The sequence below is a fragment of the Sander lucioperca genome, chromosome 2 (assembly GCF_008315115.2).
Source record: "Sander lucioperca isolate FBNREF2018 chromosome 2, SLUC_FBN_1.2, whole genome shotgun sequence".
Taxonomy (NCBI): Eukaryota; Metazoa; Chordata; class Actinopteri; order Perciformes; family Percidae; genus Sander; species Sander lucioperca.
The window spans coordinates 43017789-43035376 of NC_050174.1; the positions used below are offsets into that span (position 1 = coordinate 43017789).

The following is a 17588-nucleotide window of genomic DNA, read 5'->3' on the forward strand; positions in this document are numbered from 1 at the left end:
TCAGAATGTGGTGCTGCTGTTTTTACCCTCCCGACACCCCTCTGATGTTGCCGTTGAGTACTTTGTGAGGTAACTTGGTACTTAACATTAGTCTAAATTTGAATCGTTTTGTTGCCTGTGAATCTGCAGAATTTTAAAGTCGGAACAATGTTCATTCGTCAGGAAATAAGAGTAGTCACAGCTAAGTTTAGCAGGGTCACATCCCACATACAGGCCCTTTGTTTGTCCAGGTGTTGTTTGTTCCACCTTTTCCCACCAACTGTAACAACTTCTTTAAATAGAACCACATATATAAAAGGTGTTGGGACCAGAATATCCACAAAAAAAACTAAACAGGAACAGCGCTGAACAAAAGTAGACTGAATCATGTACACACACTTATGTCACGAGCCATTGTTACATGGCGCTTTAATAACCAAAGAATGACTCCATAAAGTTACAGTATATCATATTCACTATTTACATTATATATTTTACCCAAAATAACTTTTATAAATTAATAGATTTGATATTGAAGTGCATCATTTCCTTGTAAGCTTTGTCTTTTCAGTGAAGAAAAGAGAGATTCGCCGGATGAAATGTTTCCACACAGAGTCCCGTCTCAGTTTGACATCATCTGTAGTACAGAGCCATGAAAGGTGTGTGAGCGAGGTGAACACCGCCAGTTCCACAGGACAGCCCTGATCCAGCCCGACTGCAGCCCAGGACCAAGCCCAGCTCCAGGGCAACCCCATCCCCCCACACATCACTAGCAGTGTCCTGCAGAGCCCCAAAAGTGGGCTTTTCTCCTGGTGGAGACCCCCTGGAAGAGAACACCGCCCGCCGCATGTTCACCAAGCTGGGACCCCCTCCGGCCCCACCTGTCGCCTCCTGCAGGCTCTGGAAAAGGGACAGCAGATCCACTCTCAGCTCCGCTGTGTTGCCCCGTGACCACATACTGTACCTAAAGGAGGCGAGAGACAACAGGGCACATTACAACCAGAACCTGACGCTCCCAGAGGCCCATCAGTCCCAACAATCGCTTTGTCTTCGGAGACTTTAAACACTAACATGAGGAATTTGTGTAAAACAGGAAATAAGTCAAAGAAAAAGATCACATTGAGAGTAGAGCGTTTACCTGGTAGGAAGGCCGCGCTTTGCCATAGATGAAAGCACAGGATGGATATCCAGATGTTGTGGGTTGGAAACGTGGAGGTGAAGCTCGGCTCTCATAACCGCCAATGATAAAATCTCCCTGCTGAGGAGGAACTCCACATCTGTGCCTGATGAGGAGGAGAAGGAGGAGAAGAAGAGACAGTCAGGAGTCTCTCAGAGTCACAGAGCCATTTAAGAGGGAGCATTTCATGTCACAGAGCAGCGCATACTCTCACGTCAGCCTCTAGTTTAATAAATCCCAGGGATCAGAGTAGGATCTCCACCACAGAGATGGTGTTTTCACTTCTAATACCTTGTTAATCTGTCAGCAGGATGTCCCAACACTTCTCGGAGGGGACATTAGGCCAGCTAAGACTCATTTGTATGCAGATAACTCTGTCCTTTATACAACGGCATTAATAATAATCAAGCAATTATGTCCTCCATGCTGCTTTTCAAGCATCTCAGCTTTCACTGCTACAGCTTATGACATTCCTGACCTGCACAGTGTCACTCTACCAACACAGTATATGTTTGCATAAGGCTGCTTTTTTTTTCTGCTGCACTCATTCATCCCTACCATCTGAATGTTAGCTGGATGGGCCATGGGGATTTAAGTGAATTTGGTGACGAATGTAAGTACTTTAAATGCTGATTTTCTGCTATTCCAGACAGCCTTTTATGCTGTAGATATATTGACTCCAAATCTAATGAGCATGTTTCATGGTCAGGAAATCCATCCAACCTTAATGGAAGTAATGACAATGATGTGTTTTGATGCAGTTGAAGAATTTTTCACAACAGCCCTCTTGGTGGTTGATGGTCTATCGGCCTACAGTCCACTTGTGGAGACACCAGCTCCCGTGGTTACAGTAACTACTTGTACGTGTTGCATTGAGCTACATTTAGTGGAATTAAAACACATGAAAAATAAACCTGATCTTCACTTTTTCTGGTTGAGCTCTGCAGCACATCACTGTGCCCTCTCTTTGTAAACCCCCATGTCTCCCAGGACCAACACAACACATTTCAGTTCTACAGTAGACTATAAGAAAAACTACTTTGTCTTACCTCCTCGCAAGCGCCCTTGAATTCCTTTTACGCGTCTGCAGTTTACTCCTTCTTGACAACAGTGGTAAACCCGTCGGACAAAGCTGAAAAGCGATTTTCCTGGGAAAACCAGACCCTGGGAGGCTCCCGGGGAAAGGGGCCGAACACGGAGCTGCAGTAGCGTTGCATTATCCTCAGGAACATGTGTGTTTTCTAGCCAAGGCGCCGCCAGCTCTGCGCACCGCTCCCGGTGCGTCTCAGCGATCCCGCGCCTCCACCGTCTCAACACGCCCGTGCGTAAAGTTGGTCCGGAAGATCCATCTGCAGTTTTCGGCGACTGTGACAGAAATCCCTGTGTGTCTACTGCGCGACCAAATACTCCAGTGTCACTTGTCATTCCCATGAGAAGAAATAGAGAAATCCAAATGCAGTGCGAGGAGGCCATGGTGATATTTCTAAATCCTGGCCTTTGGATCTTCACTGATGGATAAACAGGCAGCTTCTCTGTTGTGCCAACACTCTCTCTCGCTCTCTCTCTGCTATATACCCCACTGACAATGGGAGCATCTCAGTACTTAGAATTTGAATCCAGACCCTCCTCACAGACCCTGCCCCTCTTTTTGTTCGAGCCCTTAACCACCCATTTGCCCCCCACTGCTTTCTTTTAACGCGCCTGCATAATGAGGCGCCCCGAAGAGCGCCGAACCCAACCATTCAAATTCAGCTACTTAGCTAATGACTCTAATGACTCCATATCTGGAACATCAACAGCGATCTTATTTACAACACATATAGCGTACACACATCGGGACAGAACTTGAATAATAACATTTCATGAGCATGTCTTTGGCTTTTTCAAATAGCCTTGCGCGCGTCCTTCTTCGGACCAGTTGTAACCATTTTGAAACGAGGCATCGAGCCTGAGGTGGAAACAATGGGGGCCAGATTGCAGGGTCACATGCAGGCCGCGGATGGCCCTAACATGGCCGTGTAGCCCCTGTGGTTTTAAACAAGCATTTACAAAAGTAGCTCACAAGACTCAGCACTGAGATGATCATGTATTCATTTAATCCCAACTAATAATTCACCACTACAGCTCTTCTCAGCAAACTTTAGAATACAGACTTTTTTTTTTTAACAAATTACACTTTCAATAAAAAAAAAAAAAAAATGTAAACGTATTTGCCAAATAGATAAATAACACGTGTTATGCTATTATAGACTTTATTTAAAATAAATAGAATTTTTATTAAAAAAAAAATTCCAAATTGTATAAATTTACCAATAGTTTTGCAGTGTGTGCAGCAAGAAAAGGCAGAAAAAACAGACTAAGTTAAATAGTATTAAGATGTAATCAGGCTTTAGTCTAAATTTCATTTTTAAATGAATAAATACAAGTAAGAGCAATTTAAAAAAAAATTTTGCATTGGGAGGAATGAATGCACGGAAAATAGTTGCAAAGTGAAAAGGTTGTAAAATGTGTGCAGTGTGTGAACGGGAGCTTAACATGTGGTCATGTAGGTAATAGGTCATGTGTTTGAGCAACACAGAAATAAAATGGGGACAAATTGACCTCAAACAAGCCCAGAAATAACAAACTATGACTAAAACCTCAATGTAAACAAAACTTAGTCTACATAACCTTTACCAACCATCCCCTCTGTCAACTTACGATACAAATAATAATGAGAAAAAAAAGCTAAGTTCTGCTATGAATGTGAGTGCCATAAGGTTTCATAACACAGTATGACATCATACAATCTGCTGTGGGAACAAGTAAACCACAGCAGCGACTAAACGGAAAGCTTTTTTAAATCATATTCTCAATATGTTTTTAGGTTACTCACAGGGCAGCTTTTCATATCTAAACAGAATACAGCTCCTGTTGAACACGATGCTGTCCCGTCAGAGCAGGTTAACCCCGTGCTTCAGTAGTCTGTGTCGGGCCTTGCTGGGCAATAAGAAAGCACTGTCCTGGTGGTTGGGGATGCCAGAGTTCCTCAGCGATCCCCCATGCTGCTGGAAGTAAGTTTCCTGGGCCACGCTGCGGCTTCCATACACTGCAGCTCCAGCACTCCTGCGGTGAGAATGTCACATTTACATTTCAAGCATGTAAGGACGATGTCATGCAACACAAAAGCAAACACAAAGTGACATAATAAAGAGACATAAAACAAAAGAACTTTCTTTTCCAGTAAAGGGGAATCGCTGGGAGTGTGATCGATGCAAGTAGAGGAAGAACATTTAGGGAATGGTGGGATGCGATGATAGACACGGTGAACTGACAGATCCAACCCCCGACTTCTACTTGAGGAGCCATTAAAGGCACGAAAAAAAGAAGAAAAAAAACCCCAACCACCCTCACCACGTCACTGCCGTACTGACCTGATAATAGCCTCCTGCAGAGTTTCAGTGTTACAGAAATGCGAGTGGAGAAGTGATGTGGCTCTCACAAAAGGCCGCTCTGGGGCTCCCCCTGGTCGACCAGACAGGTTGGCTGCAGAGACACACAAATAACAAGAGACTCAGTACCACGGCGGCACATTAACCTGGACATGCATGCTTGACGCACAAAGGAATGCTGATCACAGTCTTACTAATTAGCCGTTCGCTCATGCAAAGACAAATATAAACTACTAACCCCCCCCCCACACACACACACACACACACACACACCTTCCTCCAGTCCCTAAGTAGAGATGGTGGGGCAGAAGATACTCACACAGGAGTGTCAAACCCAACTTCGCTAAGGGCCACACTGGAAAATGAGAAGCGCTATACATGTATAGTTTGAGAACTATACATGTTTGGGCATTTTAGCCTTTAATAGACAGGACAGCTGTATACAGGAAAGGGGGGGGGAGGAGAGAGGGGGAAGACGTGCAGCAAATGGCCGCAGGTCGGACTCGAACCCTGAGCCGCTGCGTCGAGGACTGAGCCTCTGCATATGGGCGCCCACTCTACCAGGTGAGCTACCCAGGCGCCCGACATGCTTTTATTTCATCGAAAGTCAAATATTTTTGACTGTACTATTGCATGTCTCATATAGCTTTCTTACTTACAGTTTGCTCGACATTAAGCCCTAAAAAGTCAGCAAACAAAAAGTTCCTTAGCCATCATAGAGTTTAGCAAATTAAGCAAAACAATGATTACATTTTTTTTTTTTTGTTTCACAGCCTGAATATGAAAACTCTCTGCTTCTGTGGGAATTTCTGAGTGTGTCAAAGTCGGCAAATCTGCCAAATTCTGCTTTGAGTGTCCCATAATTACAGTTTGAAAACAGTTCCCTGTGTTTTTGGTTTGGCGCGCATCTAGGCGGGCCAAAATTGATTGTGAACCTAAAGTTATATGCAGGGCCGGACCAAAACTTGTGTGGGGCTGGTAAAAACCGGGAAAGTATCAGAAATGCAACAAAAAAAAAAGATGCCGAGAGTGAATAAGGAGAGAAGATAAGTCATTGGGAGCCTCACTTGTCAGCGTGCTCTGAATGCAGTCAAAATGGGCAAAGATGTAGGGCCTTGGAGCATCCGGGGCCCCTGGACAGATGGTCCTCAGATGGGCTTCCAGTCCGTTAAGTGACGCCAGGCTGCTGTGATACTGGATACAAACCATAAAGGAAGCGGCATATGTTTGCATGTCAAAAGTTAATGTAGCTGTGTGTAGATGGATTCTTATGGTAGACATTGGAATTTGTTACATCAGCTTTGTCACAGAGCTTATTTTTTGTTCCACTAAGGTGTGGGTTTATGCTCACAAACTTGTCAATATCATAATGCAACAAAAGAGAAGGGTTCCTGTTGTTTCTCACCACTTCCTCCATAGAAGCTGTGTCACTCAAGAAGTGCGGCTCCACCAGCAGAGCCAGCACCAAGCCTTTGACCCGGTGCAAGTACAACATCATGGGAACCAGTGGACACTCCTCTGGGCTGTCAGAAGCACCAGAGCCAGGGGGGGGATCTGGTATCTCTGCCTGGCGGCCCTGAACACTCTCACAGCCACCTCTGCTGGCCTCTTTTGTAAAAACTGTATCGTGGTGGGATTCCTCAGCGCCTCTGAAGTCAAACACTGCCCCACAAGCTGCGTCTCCATCTCCTCCTCCTCCTCCGCCTCCACCTCCGTTTAGATAGGAGTTTCCTTCAAACAGTGAGCTGTCTCCTTCGTTATGCAACTGGCTGACTCCACCTTCGTTGCTGTGAAAACTGTAATAATACGACTCTTCCAGAGCTTCCTCTTCAGCTTCAGGCGAGAGTTTTCCGTTTGGAAAAGGAGGCTGGAGCGGCTGCGGTGGGGGTGGGCTGTCGAGTGGATCTGGGCTAAACACGGAGCTGTCTGAGAAGTGAGGGCTGAAGGACCCCTTCAGGGGAGACTGGGAGGAACCTGTATCAGATGGCTCGGACTCAGTGGAGGGAGTGTCAGATAACGTTCTTGACAGGCGGGTCTTCTTTTTGGAGGTGTTTTTGTGTGGAGTACGATGGGAACTGGAAGGTAGAAAACAGTTTGAGACACCCCGAACTTTCTGGAAATGTTACACAACCAAGCCGTTTTGAAGATCTTGTGTAAGGCACATAACTTCTGTAAACAGAACTGAAAGTCAGTGACACTACCTGAAGTCTTTGTCGACGGGGGCGGATTGCAGGTACTGAAGTTCAGACATGGTCAGGAACACAGTAGTGGAGCTGACGACACCGCCAAAAGAGCTGAAGGTACTCGGAGCCTAAACCAAAATGGAAACACTGTTAAAGGAATAGTTCAACATTTTGGTATACTCTAATTGGCTTTCTTGTCAAGAGTTAGATGAAAAGATTAGGGCTTTAAATAGTAGAGCCCGACTGATAAAGGATTTTTAAGGCCGATATCGATACTAATATTTGGTGATTTAAAAATCCGACATTCCGATATATCGGCCGTTATAAATTTAAAAAAAATAATCCAGAAACGCGTAATAAACACATACACATTTCCCTAACATTAGTTATTTGTACAGTAGTTATTTATGAGTCCTCACTAAAATAATATCATAATGCAGTTTAAAAATAAACTTTTTATTGTCACAACAGAACAGAGGAACATCAAAATATATTAAAGTTCTGATAAATAAAATGTATAAAAATACAAACTTAAGATATGAAACTAATACCCCTGTTTACACGTACATGGTTATTTTGAAAAACGGAGACACTTCCCTTCGTTTGTGCCCTTCGTTTACACGCAAACGGAGAATTCGCCTCTGAAAACGATTCTTTCTAAAAACCTCCGGCCAGAATGGAGATTTTGGAAAACTTTGTTTGCACGTTTGCATGTAAACTGAGACAAACAGAGGTTTAGGCAGCTGAGGAAGTGAGGAAGAGAAGAGAGAGGAAGTGTTTCGTTGCTGTTGTTGCCATTTTCGGGATTCTGATTGGCTAACGTGGGCTTGAGCTTCTCGTTGCACTGCCGCCTACAGGTTTGGCATGCTCTTGACGGCATTGACGGCATATATACAGCTGTGTATGATATTTTTGAAAACGGAGAGGAATGTGAAATGAGAGGAGTTGAAATGTCCATTTATGAAAATAGCCAGCCACGTGTAAACGTAGCATTAAAGTCCTTTGAACAAAGAGTGTTGCCAACAGGGACGTTGTAGAGCGCCCTCTGGTGGACAAACTATACAACGCCAACACTCATAACATGGTTGAAGGGTGTTTCGTCCGTTTTTATTTTATTTTTTAAATATTCATTTATTGGCCATTATAAATGATAGTTTGGAAAATGCCTAATATCGGCCCGCTGATATATCGGTCGGGCCCTATTAAATAGACTTATTTTTTTATCACCAGCCAACATGGCTAGTAGATTTTTAAAGTTACCAGCCAATCAGATTTTCCACTAGCCACATTTGACTTCTTTTCCCCTCCTCTTTCAACTTCATTGTCACCTGTCTCTGCAGCCTTCCTCTTTTGCTTTTCTTGTTTCTTAACTCCAGATAATATCTCCATGTTTGTTTTTTTTCCTAACTAACTTTTCTTTAATTTCAGCTCCTTTGGTTTGTTTCGCGCCGTTCCGTTCGTCTTCCCCGTCGCTAGCTACATACTTGCTGTACAGACATGACAGTGATATTAATCTTCTCAGCTAACTAGGCAAGAACGTGAATAAGCGTATTTCCCAAATGTCAAACTATCTGAGTAAAGCTACTCCTGTAATGTGTCTTTATTAAAACTGTCTGGGGAAACACTTTATGTTGGCTAAATGTTACTGTACTTGTAATTGTTTTACATAGTTGTATTTTCTTTTACATCCGGGTTGTCCTGATTTGTTTATCAAATTGTTTTTCCAATCGGAAAGTTTTAATGTCCTTCTATGTTCTCGTGATGGTGCTGCTGCCTTTTCTGTGTTGTTTTTTGGTTTATTCTTGTTTTGATTTTTCTTTCTTTGTCATTGTAACTGACTCCAGGTCATTGTAAATGAGGGCCGCGCCTCAATGATCTCTCGAGTATAAATCAAGGTTGAATGAATGAATTACTGGTTACTATAACACTAGTCTATAGCCACGACCGGGATTTCTCCGGTGCCACGGGAAATTTCACCGACGGTCCCTCTCTTCAGCCTGATATTCATAACCTTCCGCTTCCTTTGTGTCGGCATTCTAAACTCTGGTCGATTTCTGAGGACTATGGTTAACTGCTCCTCAGATCTCTGCAGGGTAAATCCAGACAGCTAGGTAGACTATCTGTCCAATCTGAGTTTTCTGTTGCACGACTAAAACTACTTTTGAACGTACACGTGTTCCACCAAAACAAGTTCCTTCCCAATGCTATTTTGCAGCGGCACGGTGGCTCCGTCCGGCACTTAGCACCGCCCAAGACAATTGTGATTGGTTTAAAGAAATTACAACTAAACCAGAGCACGTTTCTCTCCCATCCTGGAATGCTGTGTGGACTAGCCAGACCCTCCTCCGCAGCACTGTGGAGGAAGGCCTGGAAAAGCGAGACTACTATCCCACTCCATAATTTAGTTCAATGAAAGTAAGTTCAAAATATCGTGAAAAATGATCACTTGTTTGGCTAGTGATTAGTTTAATCTTTTAATTGTTTTATGCACAACTGTAAGGGGGCCCTTGGTGAGAAAAGCTTTGGGACAGCATCCTGTCTGACCATCTTCTCCCTACCTTTGTGTGCGTTTCACTCTCATGAACCATCACCTTCATTGTGAGCTCTGGAGACATCTGTGTGCTTACAACTCTGTGGAGAAAAGGCAGATTTCAAAACCTGTTATTTTACACAAAAAAAGCTATCCCAGTGTCAGGTGGAAACAGTCCAAATGTCAGCTGACCTTCCTCTGAAGAGAATGCAGCCAGCTAACACTAGAGGGCAGCGCTGACATGCCTGGAGAATGAGGGCAGCTTTGAGCAGGAGAAGTGGGTCAACCTGGGGACAAGAATTCAAATTGCTACCTTTCAATTTGTGTAAAAGCACAGAAAGTGAAAGGTGATTAACATACAATTTATAAGATAATCATTTTATCAGTCAAGACACTAGGGGTGGGGGGAAAAAATCCATACAGCACAGTATCGCGATATTTCCCTTGGCAATACTGTATCGATACACAGACGCCAAGTATCGATCTATTATTATATATGTGTTGGTCAGTTTGTCTGCTTGACTATCCCATTTTGCAGCAATAAAATTGAAGTGAGATGAACAAACAGAGAAATTGATCTTTTTAGATAAAACTGATGTTGACCAAGTTTCCTTTTGGGGAAAAAAAGGTAATAAATTGCAATATGTTTAAAATTGCAATAATACCGTATCGTGACATAAGTATTGTGATGATATTGTATCGTGATTCCCAGCCCTACATGACCTTAATACAAGACACTGCAAATGTTGAAATATAATGTTTTATAATGCTATGTCATCGACTGTATAATGTGACAGACTTGGCGTGACGCAGTGTATTTAGCAAAAGCTCGAAAATTTTACCAACAATTGACTAAATGTGCTTTAAAAATAGCACATTTTTGTACTTTACCTAGTGAATGTCTCATAGGCCAGAAATATCCAGAAAATACTGGCAGCTTGTGCACATCTTAATGTATTCTCTAGGTGCAACGCATGTGCAGAAAGTTTGCCAAGACACACTGAGCACTTACACAATACCACAGGACATTGCGACATTGTCATATCCTGTCTGAAAACAGCATTAGAAAAGCCACTGCACGCTAAATGTCGAACTGTGACAACATTGTGTACATACATTAGTCGAGTCAATGGTTCTCAAGCAGCTGAAGATGTGCTGAAGCTCCAAGGATCCTGACTGCAGGTGTGAGAGGTACTGAGCCCATCGAGCAGCCAGAGTCTCCTGACTGTAAAGCTACAGCGCAAAACAAAGTTTCAGTGACAAATTACACCTTTTAAAATACACAACTTTGAATTAATTCCCCCTGAAATTAAACTACCTGCTAGTTTGAAACTGAATTATTGCCAAGTTTCTCCTTTTTATGTGACTTTTACTCTGAGCTTCTGTAGATTGCTCTATTATGTTAATCGACAACGTACATCTTAATCTCTATGGGACAGACCAGACTTTAAAAAAAAAAAAAAACACTACTATTCAAAATCAAATATCAGGATATTTTTGACCAAATACCTCAAGAGCGACAATTGCGGCGATTTTGTGGGGTTGACAATTGGTGCTTTCACAAAATATTTACACAATGACATTTTGTATGTATAAATAATCATCCGTAACGTGGATAACGACTAAGTGAGTAAAGGCAAATAATAGAAGAGTTAGAACAGCCTGGTAAGTTCAGAAAATGACATCACTTTACTGTTATGTGGTCTTTAAAAATCAGGAAAAGACAACACATATTATTACGATATCCAAAATCTAAGACGATATCTAGTCTCATATCACGATCTCGATATAATATCGATACATTGCCCAGCCCTAACTACTACAGTATTAGACTACTAGACAACTGAAGAGTGCACCTGGTAGCTCTGTCGGACAGAGCCATTGTAGAAACAAAAGAGGTTGATCAGCTGATCCAGGAGCTCACAGGCACTGATGGTGGGGACTTCCGCTGAGCAGCCCAGAGCCTGGGAGAAACAAAAAGATATCACAAAAATAGCTATCAAAGACTCATATTCAGGAAAAAGTCAGAAGCAAGTTGTAGCTGGACAACCCGTGTGCTCACTCACCCAAAAGAAGTCATCTTTCATACGGATGGCAAAGTTGTTGCGGCGCAGCCTGAGTATGCGCACAGGAGAGGCGGAAAGCTCAGAGACACAGCGGCCCGCGCCAGCCAGCTGACCACAGAGCAGCTCCTGCTTATCTAAAGGGGTCTGACACAAATACATGCAGTTATCAACTATGAGGTTACAGACCTGAACACTGGGGGTTCAAATATAAACACACAACGGGGGGATCATTATCATGCTCAACATACGCCAACAATAATAATAATAATAATAATAATAAATAAGCATTTTCTGAGAGTCAGACCTCTTCAGGGTAGAAGTAGCAGATCCCCTCTCTTGTAGCATCACCCTCGCCTTTGACTTTGGATCCATCATAGAGGAAGAAATAATTACACCTGCAAAACAAAATACACAAAGAAAATGTCAAAATTCTTAATTTGATGGCTAAAAAGCAACAGTTGTTTGTGTAGTATGTCTGTATATAATAGAGGTGTTTATAGTGTACATATTACTATTATTATTATTATTACACTTAGAGCTGGGCAATATATTGATATTATATCGATATCGTGATATGAGACTAGATATCGTCTTAGATTTTGGATATCGTAATATGTCTTGTCCTGGTTTTAAAGGCTATATTACAGTAAAGTGATGTAATTTTCTGAACTTACCAGTCTGTTGTAACTGTTCTATTATTTGCCTTTACCCACTTAGTCATTACATCCACATTACTGATTATTTATCAAAAATCTCATTGTGTAAATATTTTGTGAAAGCACCAATAGTCAACACTACAATATCGTCTCTGTATCGATATCGAGGTATTTGGTCAAAAATATCGTGATATTTGAATTTCTCCATATCGCCCAGCCCTAATTACACTTTTTTCCATTTCTTAGAATACTTTTTGTATATTTTTTCTATGTCTATTTAATGTGTATTTGTCATATTCTGATGTATGTAAAAACAAATATTGAGCTGGTGTAACAAGGGGATTTCCCCAGTGTGGGATCAATAAAGTGTATCTTATCTTAGGCTTTAAAGCAGTGTGTTTGGTTTTCCTGGACATAGACTGGAGAATTCATTAATGAATTAATTCATTAGCCTAATTATTAATTAACAGGCTGCTGTTTTCATTCCATCACTTTATTCATATGGTTGACAAGACAAGCCAAATGCCAAACATGTATTAAAGTAGCTGTTGTGATGCTCCAGCACATTTGATGTTCCAGGTGTAACACTGGATGAATGGACTAGTCTAAAGCCAGCAAGTTGCGGTAATGTGCATGTCAGGTTTCAACAACAAAAAATCTAGCTTATGTTTAGTTTACAATAATAATCAGTATATTCTTTTTTTTTTTTTTTATAATGCTCGATAATGCTCATCAAAAGATCAGAGTAGTAGTTTGACTTCACCAACTACAACCAACAACAACAACTGAGCTCAGCGGTGAATGTTTACCAGTCCATCCCTCAGATCACAGCTGTCTGTCAAACTGGACGCCCACTGTACAAGACTATCTTACCTTCTGGAAGCTGGCGGCACAAGCTCAGCCATCACCGACACGAAGCCCAGAAAAAAGCCAGATGTCGCTCAGTCATCAGTTATCTTGTATTCATGTATTTCCTACCCAACAGGCTGAAGATGCACTGTGCCAAAAAAAAAAAAAGAAAAAAAGAAAGTAGAACTGTAAATTTTAGCTTCGACTCCGAGTGAGAAGTTTCATATCCTTCGACGCACCACAGAGTACCAGCTGTTTGGTTACAGTTAACCGGGAATATTTATTAGCTACGTATGTAGCACGGCAGCGATGGATAGTGTTTTCATCCACTGTTTATATTCTATTCGCCGCCAAACGCAGTCGGTCTGACAAGGATAGTGCCAAGCGAGGAATGCGGGGCAGTCACAAGCATGGATGAACGGTCACACGTAGTGGCAGTCATGTGAAAGTACGGCAAGCTTACTAGGGACAAACTAGTGCGCCATTTAGAAACACAACCCAACAAGCCGCGTAGGCTACCTAGTGGAAGAAGAAATAGTCATTTAGGCATGGCACTTTTTTATGTACAGTCTAGTATGGCACTACCTCAGTGTCAAACAACAACAACAAAACTCCATTACAAGTAAAAGTCTTACATAGACCTAACTGGCGGGTTTTTTTCATGTATGCATGGGCATATTTGAGCTGTAGGTAGGTAGTTATACGGTGTACGTGTATGTAAAGAAGAATTGTGTTGCTTTGTTTTGTATTTACCTAAAAGATAAAAAATAGAGAAAGGGGGTAGGACTAGAAAAGTTAGTTTATGAACTTCTTCCTACTCCTTTTTGAACATGGGAATTTCCTATTTGAATTACTTATAATAATTTATAATAATTCTTTGGTAGATTGTGCTGAGAAGTACATGTCCTTATTTATCTGCCATTTTAATTTTATATATATATTTAATATATATAAATTTTTTTACATGTTCAAAATAAACTACTACTAAACTAAACTGTACGCAACATGTTAATGTCGCAGCTGGTCAAGGGAAGCTACTAACTTTACTCTTAGAGTAGCCTATCTCAGTCTGGAGCTATGCTTTCAATGTAAAATCTTGATCTTCAAAGTATAAGTAGTATAGTATAGTATAGTTAGTATATTTTAAGTACCTTAAAATTGTACATAAAATGTTTTTACAGTTATAGGCTACGTATGGTGGTCTATAGGCTACTGTTTTCTTACAGAGTTTAAATGTAAAAGCATATAGAATGAATGTGATTTACCATTAGATTACAGACAATTTATTGAATAAAGAGATACTTGCTGTAATTTTCTATAGATTTGAATGTAATTATAAAACGTTAAAATATAACATATATATAGCCTAAAATATTGTACTGTAAAATGGTTGTTGTTGTTGTTGTTTACTAGCCTAGTACAAAGAGACCACAAAGGCCCATGGGAAGCTGGAGTATCCAAGAAGTCACTGTTATCCTCACACATGTTCCATTTGCACGGGTACATTTAGCTTTTAGTGTTCAAATGTCACTGAATCTTATTTCTAAAAAAAACTACTCTACTGCTCCATCTTACATCCAAATTGCTCAAAATGGAGGATTTATTTGCTTCTTCAGATGGACCTTGAATAGGCTATATCCTTCACAGACACTGGATAACGTTCTTAATGTTTTAAACTGCAGGAGGCTCTATCACAACAATGCCACAATCATCCACAGTGGTAAGGTGAAGGTTAGGTTCAAAAGAATGAAATAGTAAGAATACATATTACCAGCTAGAGTGCAATGGACCTTAATGATGTGCCTTGGCTCTGATCAGCTATGTAATGCCAGCTGCTATTTTGATAGGCCATTCTGTTTGAATTATAATACAATTCTGCTTCTTATGGAGATTAAATTACATGATCGATGATTTTGTAATTTTTCAACAAACAAAAAAGAGGAACACACAAGCCAGCCATGTAGCCTACACTTCAGGGAATGTCACATGTGCTTACATTAGTATGTGGACATCCACACATCCACATTAGTATGTGGATGTGCTAGAGACTGCGTAAAAAGAAATAGATTTGTTTTACTGTAGCTCCCTATCTCCCTCTGAAGCCATGATGAATCCGGTTTTCAATGCTCGATTGAGGATGGCTTCAGAAGTGGACCGTGATCGCGCCGGGCGCACCTCCGTTTTCAGCCAGTGGTTGGATTAAAGCGCGATCAAACTGGAGTCATCTGCTCAGAGAGATCTGCGCGTATCCGTCGCATCTGTTCTCAAGTCAGGATTCAAACATATATCCTACGGGCTCTAACCGTTGGAAGTGAAATTGTTTCCCCATAAATATACATCCATGCAATCAATCGCTAAGCAGTCCGCCATCTTGAATGTGCCCTAACCTCCGTGCAGGAGTGCAGTGCACTTTTGTCGCTGGAGGATGTCCAGACTGTTAGCTGCTGCCAGTGAAGGTCTCAATCCAGCTGTCTTTCTACAATAACACTGCTGCACTGACATGCCATGGGGGCAAATCTACTAAAACTCACGTTTAACCAACATCATAATTAATAGTTTTTTTAATAACATGTAGCGTTGTGGACTGTAGGCTATTAACTTAAGCACTTTCTGGAGCACATATTGAACAAACAGGAGCCTTGAGATTTTAGGCAAATTGTCATGTTTTGCATACAAAAATAAATACAAAAACACAAATAATGAATAAAAACAACAATTACACTAATTCAGACATGAATAGAAGTAATATGTTACTACTAAAAGTTGTAGGTGTGGTGAGCAAACTAAACTACAGAATGTTTTTTACTACTTTCTTTGCAGACAAGTGGAGCAGAAAGGCAATGTGGATCACAGCATGTGGCAGTTGAAAACGTAAAGAAATAAACTTTCTAATTAAAATGAATACATTTAAAAATGAATATGAACCAATGGCATTTTCTCTTGGCATTTAAAGAGAGAGACAAAGACCTTCCGCAGTGTCAATGTACAGGTATATAGCCTCATAACATAGAGCAATAATTGTCATTTTATAATGTTGAGAATAAAATAGCCTCTGCTGCTGCTGGTGGTTGAAATCAGTTTTTTTTTTTATATCACATTATCTGTGATGTCACCTCTTATTACAAATGTTTCAGTAAAGTGATGTGGGGTTGGCCACAATGTGTCAAAAAACATATAGACAATATATAGAAATAAAATATATATATGACTTTCTTTATGTTACCAGTTCCTACACTACTCGTGGATGTAAGTGTCCCTCAATTTAAAGTCATTCATTGTTTCATTCAATGTGCTGGAGTACAGTCAGTGTGTCAATGCACTGTAACTCATGTGATAATGGAATCCTCCTGGGCCACGGGGTTTACACAGTGGCTCCACAGGGGCTCCACTTCCTGTACAAGCTCTTATTTATGACCATCCTACCCTGAAGCCTCACTGGGCCTCACTGGGGCTCAGGCCCACCTTGGGGCAACTCCTGCCATGACAATAAAGGGATTGAAATGATCTTTGGGCAGCTGAAGGAAAGACTCCGATATTGTTGCAGTCTGCGGACTGCACTAGATGTGTACCGTTGCATGTGTAGAGTTGCACGGTGCACTGCAACAATAAGAAATGGAGCTCAGCGTAAATTCTTTCAGGACGACTTCTAAACTTCATCCACCTAGCTCTCTTCCTAAAACTGATCAGCTGTTTCGAGGCGTTCACTTTTCAGTTAAACCAACCAGAATTGGCCAGGAATTTCACGAGCCAATCGCAGCATTGGCATCCCTGCTCTAAATCTGTTCTTCTTTCTGCTGCTGTCAGTTGTCATTTCAAGCAAAGCGTGAAACCCTCCTCTTCCCCTTCCACCTCCAGTCATCGTCACCCACGCCAGACCGCTCCCGTCGGCTCCTTCGGTCTGGTCTTCGGGCTCCTTCACCACCACCACCACCAGTGTCTAGACTCCATTGGGGGGGATATGTCCTGGCTTCTCTACCCCTTTAAAAAATATTTTTATAAGGATGAAATCTAATCTCCAAAGTACATTTCATATTATGCATATGTACAAATAAACCTTTGCATATTTGCAACCAAGTCTCTCCTGATTGAAATGGTCTGACACGTATTAATGGCAGAATTGCAAGAGACATTGCTGCCCATCATTGCAGTTAACTCCCCAACCTGGTTACATATAAGTTAATATGACAAATGACGTGACTGAAGCAATTTATTACAATTGTCCGGCCTTAAATAAATCAAATATTGTTTTAACATATTATAATAGTAAGATTAAAAAAAAAAAAACATTAGCATTTATTTACATGGTCACATTAGCTGCTTATCAAGTAATAAAATTTCTTTCTCCATCTTTCTCATTTTAAGTGCTCTGTATGCCATCTGTTGGTCACGGTTCTCTATCTCCTTCTTGAGGTAGCAGCAGTAAAGGGCTCTTATGTCTTCTGTCTGCCTCTGCAACAAGAAATGAAACAACACATGAGCTCACGTTGCTCTTATTCTTTGTCATTACCGTAAGCCACTACCGTCGCATTAAACTCACCTCTGCACTTCTTCCACCGGTCACAGCAAACGTTGCCTTGGCCCTCTCCTGGATGCTGCTGCTGTGCATATCCTGCAAAATCAGAATCAGAAAAAGCTTTATTGCCAAGTACGTTTTTTACACATACAAGGAATTTGTTTTGGTGTTGTAGATGCATGTCACACATTCTCTAAATGAAAA

At 41.3% G+C, this 17588-nt stretch overlaps 3 protein-coding genes across 4 annotated transcripts in view; all 3 read right to left on the reverse strand.

The window, feature by feature from the left end:
• Nucleotides 1-391: 391 nt before the first annotated feature.
• si:ch211-170d8.2 (uncharacterized protein LOC571755 homolog) lies at nucleotides 392-2828 on the reverse strand. Its single transcript, XM_035998208.1, has 3 exons — nucleotides 2206-2828; nucleotides 1118-1262; nucleotides 392-943 (listed from the first exon to the last, which is right to left on the reverse strand). Exons 1-3 carry the CDS (start codon nucleotides 2627-2629, stop codon nucleotides 613-615), a joined length of 900 nt encoding a protein of 299 aa, XP_035854101.1. The 5' UTR covers nucleotides 2630-2828; the 3' UTR covers nucleotides 392-612.
• Nucleotides 2829-3230: 402 nt separating this feature from the next.
• Nucleotides 3231-13335, reverse strand: hps4 (HPS4 biogenesis of lysosomal organelles complex 3 subunit 2). 2 transcript variants are annotated; one of them, XM_035998154.1, is made up of 13 exons: nucleotides 13064-13335; nucleotides 12896-13021; nucleotides 11671-11761; nucleotides 11367-11510; nucleotides 11157-11264; nucleotides 10417-10533; nucleotides 9493-9587; nucleotides 9329-9401; nucleotides 6789-6898; nucleotides 5993-6662; nucleotides 5655-5781; nucleotides 4570-4681; nucleotides 3231-4261 (listed from the first exon to the last, which is right to left on the reverse strand). In XM_035998154.1, exons 2-13 carry the CDS (start codon nucleotides 12925-12927, stop codon nucleotides 4090-4092), a joined length of 1851 nt encoding a protein of 616 aa, XP_035854047.1. In that variant the 5' UTR covers nucleotides 12928-13021; nucleotides 13064-13335; the 3' UTR covers nucleotides 3231-4089. The 2 variants fall into 2 exon arrangements, with proteins under 2 accessions (XP_035854047.1, XP_031156641.1); XM_031300781.2 differs by having other exon boundaries at nucleotides 12896-13317.
• Nucleotides 13336-17064: 3729 nt separating this feature from the next.
• LOC116050602 overlaps nucleotides 17065-17588 on the reverse strand; it is a 2774-nt gene continuing 2250 nt past the window's right edge. Inside the window, exons 6-7 of the mRNA XM_031300813.2 lie at nucleotides 17409-17480; nucleotides 17065-17320 (exon numbers count right to left, since the gene is read on the reverse strand). Coding sequence (XP_031156673.1) covers nucleotides 17177-17320; nucleotides 17409-17480 — 216 coding nt within the window. The 3' untranslated portion in view covers nucleotides 17065-17176. The remainder of the gene's footprint in view (nucleotides 17321-17408; nucleotides 17481-17588) is intronic.

What these genes read in the sequence shown, in the direction of transcription:
- si:ch211-170d8.2 (XM_035998208.1), bottom strand. Translation starts at nt 2,629, where the DNA reads ATGGCCTCCTCGCACTGCATTTGGATTTCTCTATTTCTTCTCATGGGA. An exon ending in TCAAGGGCGCTTGCGAGGAG is followed by an intron (nt 1,263 to 2,205) that starts GTAAGACAAAGT and finishes CCTCCTCATCAG; the next exon opens with GCACAGATGTGGAGTTCCTC. An exon ending in AAGCGCGGCCTTCCTACCAG is followed by an intron (nt 944 to 1,117) that starts GTAAACGCTCTA and finishes CGCCTCCTTTAG; the next exon opens with GTACAGTATGTGGTCACGGG.
- hps4 (XM_035998154.1), bottom strand. Translation starts at nt 12,927, where the DNA reads ATGGCTGAGCTTGTGCCGCCAGCTTCCAGAAG. An exon ending in TGAAAGATGACTTCTTTTGG is followed by an intron (nt 11,265 to 11,366) that starts GTGAGTGAGCAC and finishes TGTTTCTCCCAG; the next exon opens with GCTCTGGGCTGCTCAGCGGA. An exon ending in CAGCTTCTATGGAGGAAGTG is followed by an intron (nt 5,782 to 5,992) that starts GTGAGAAACAAC and finishes GTTTGTATCCAG; the next exon opens with TATCACAGCAGCCTGGCGTC.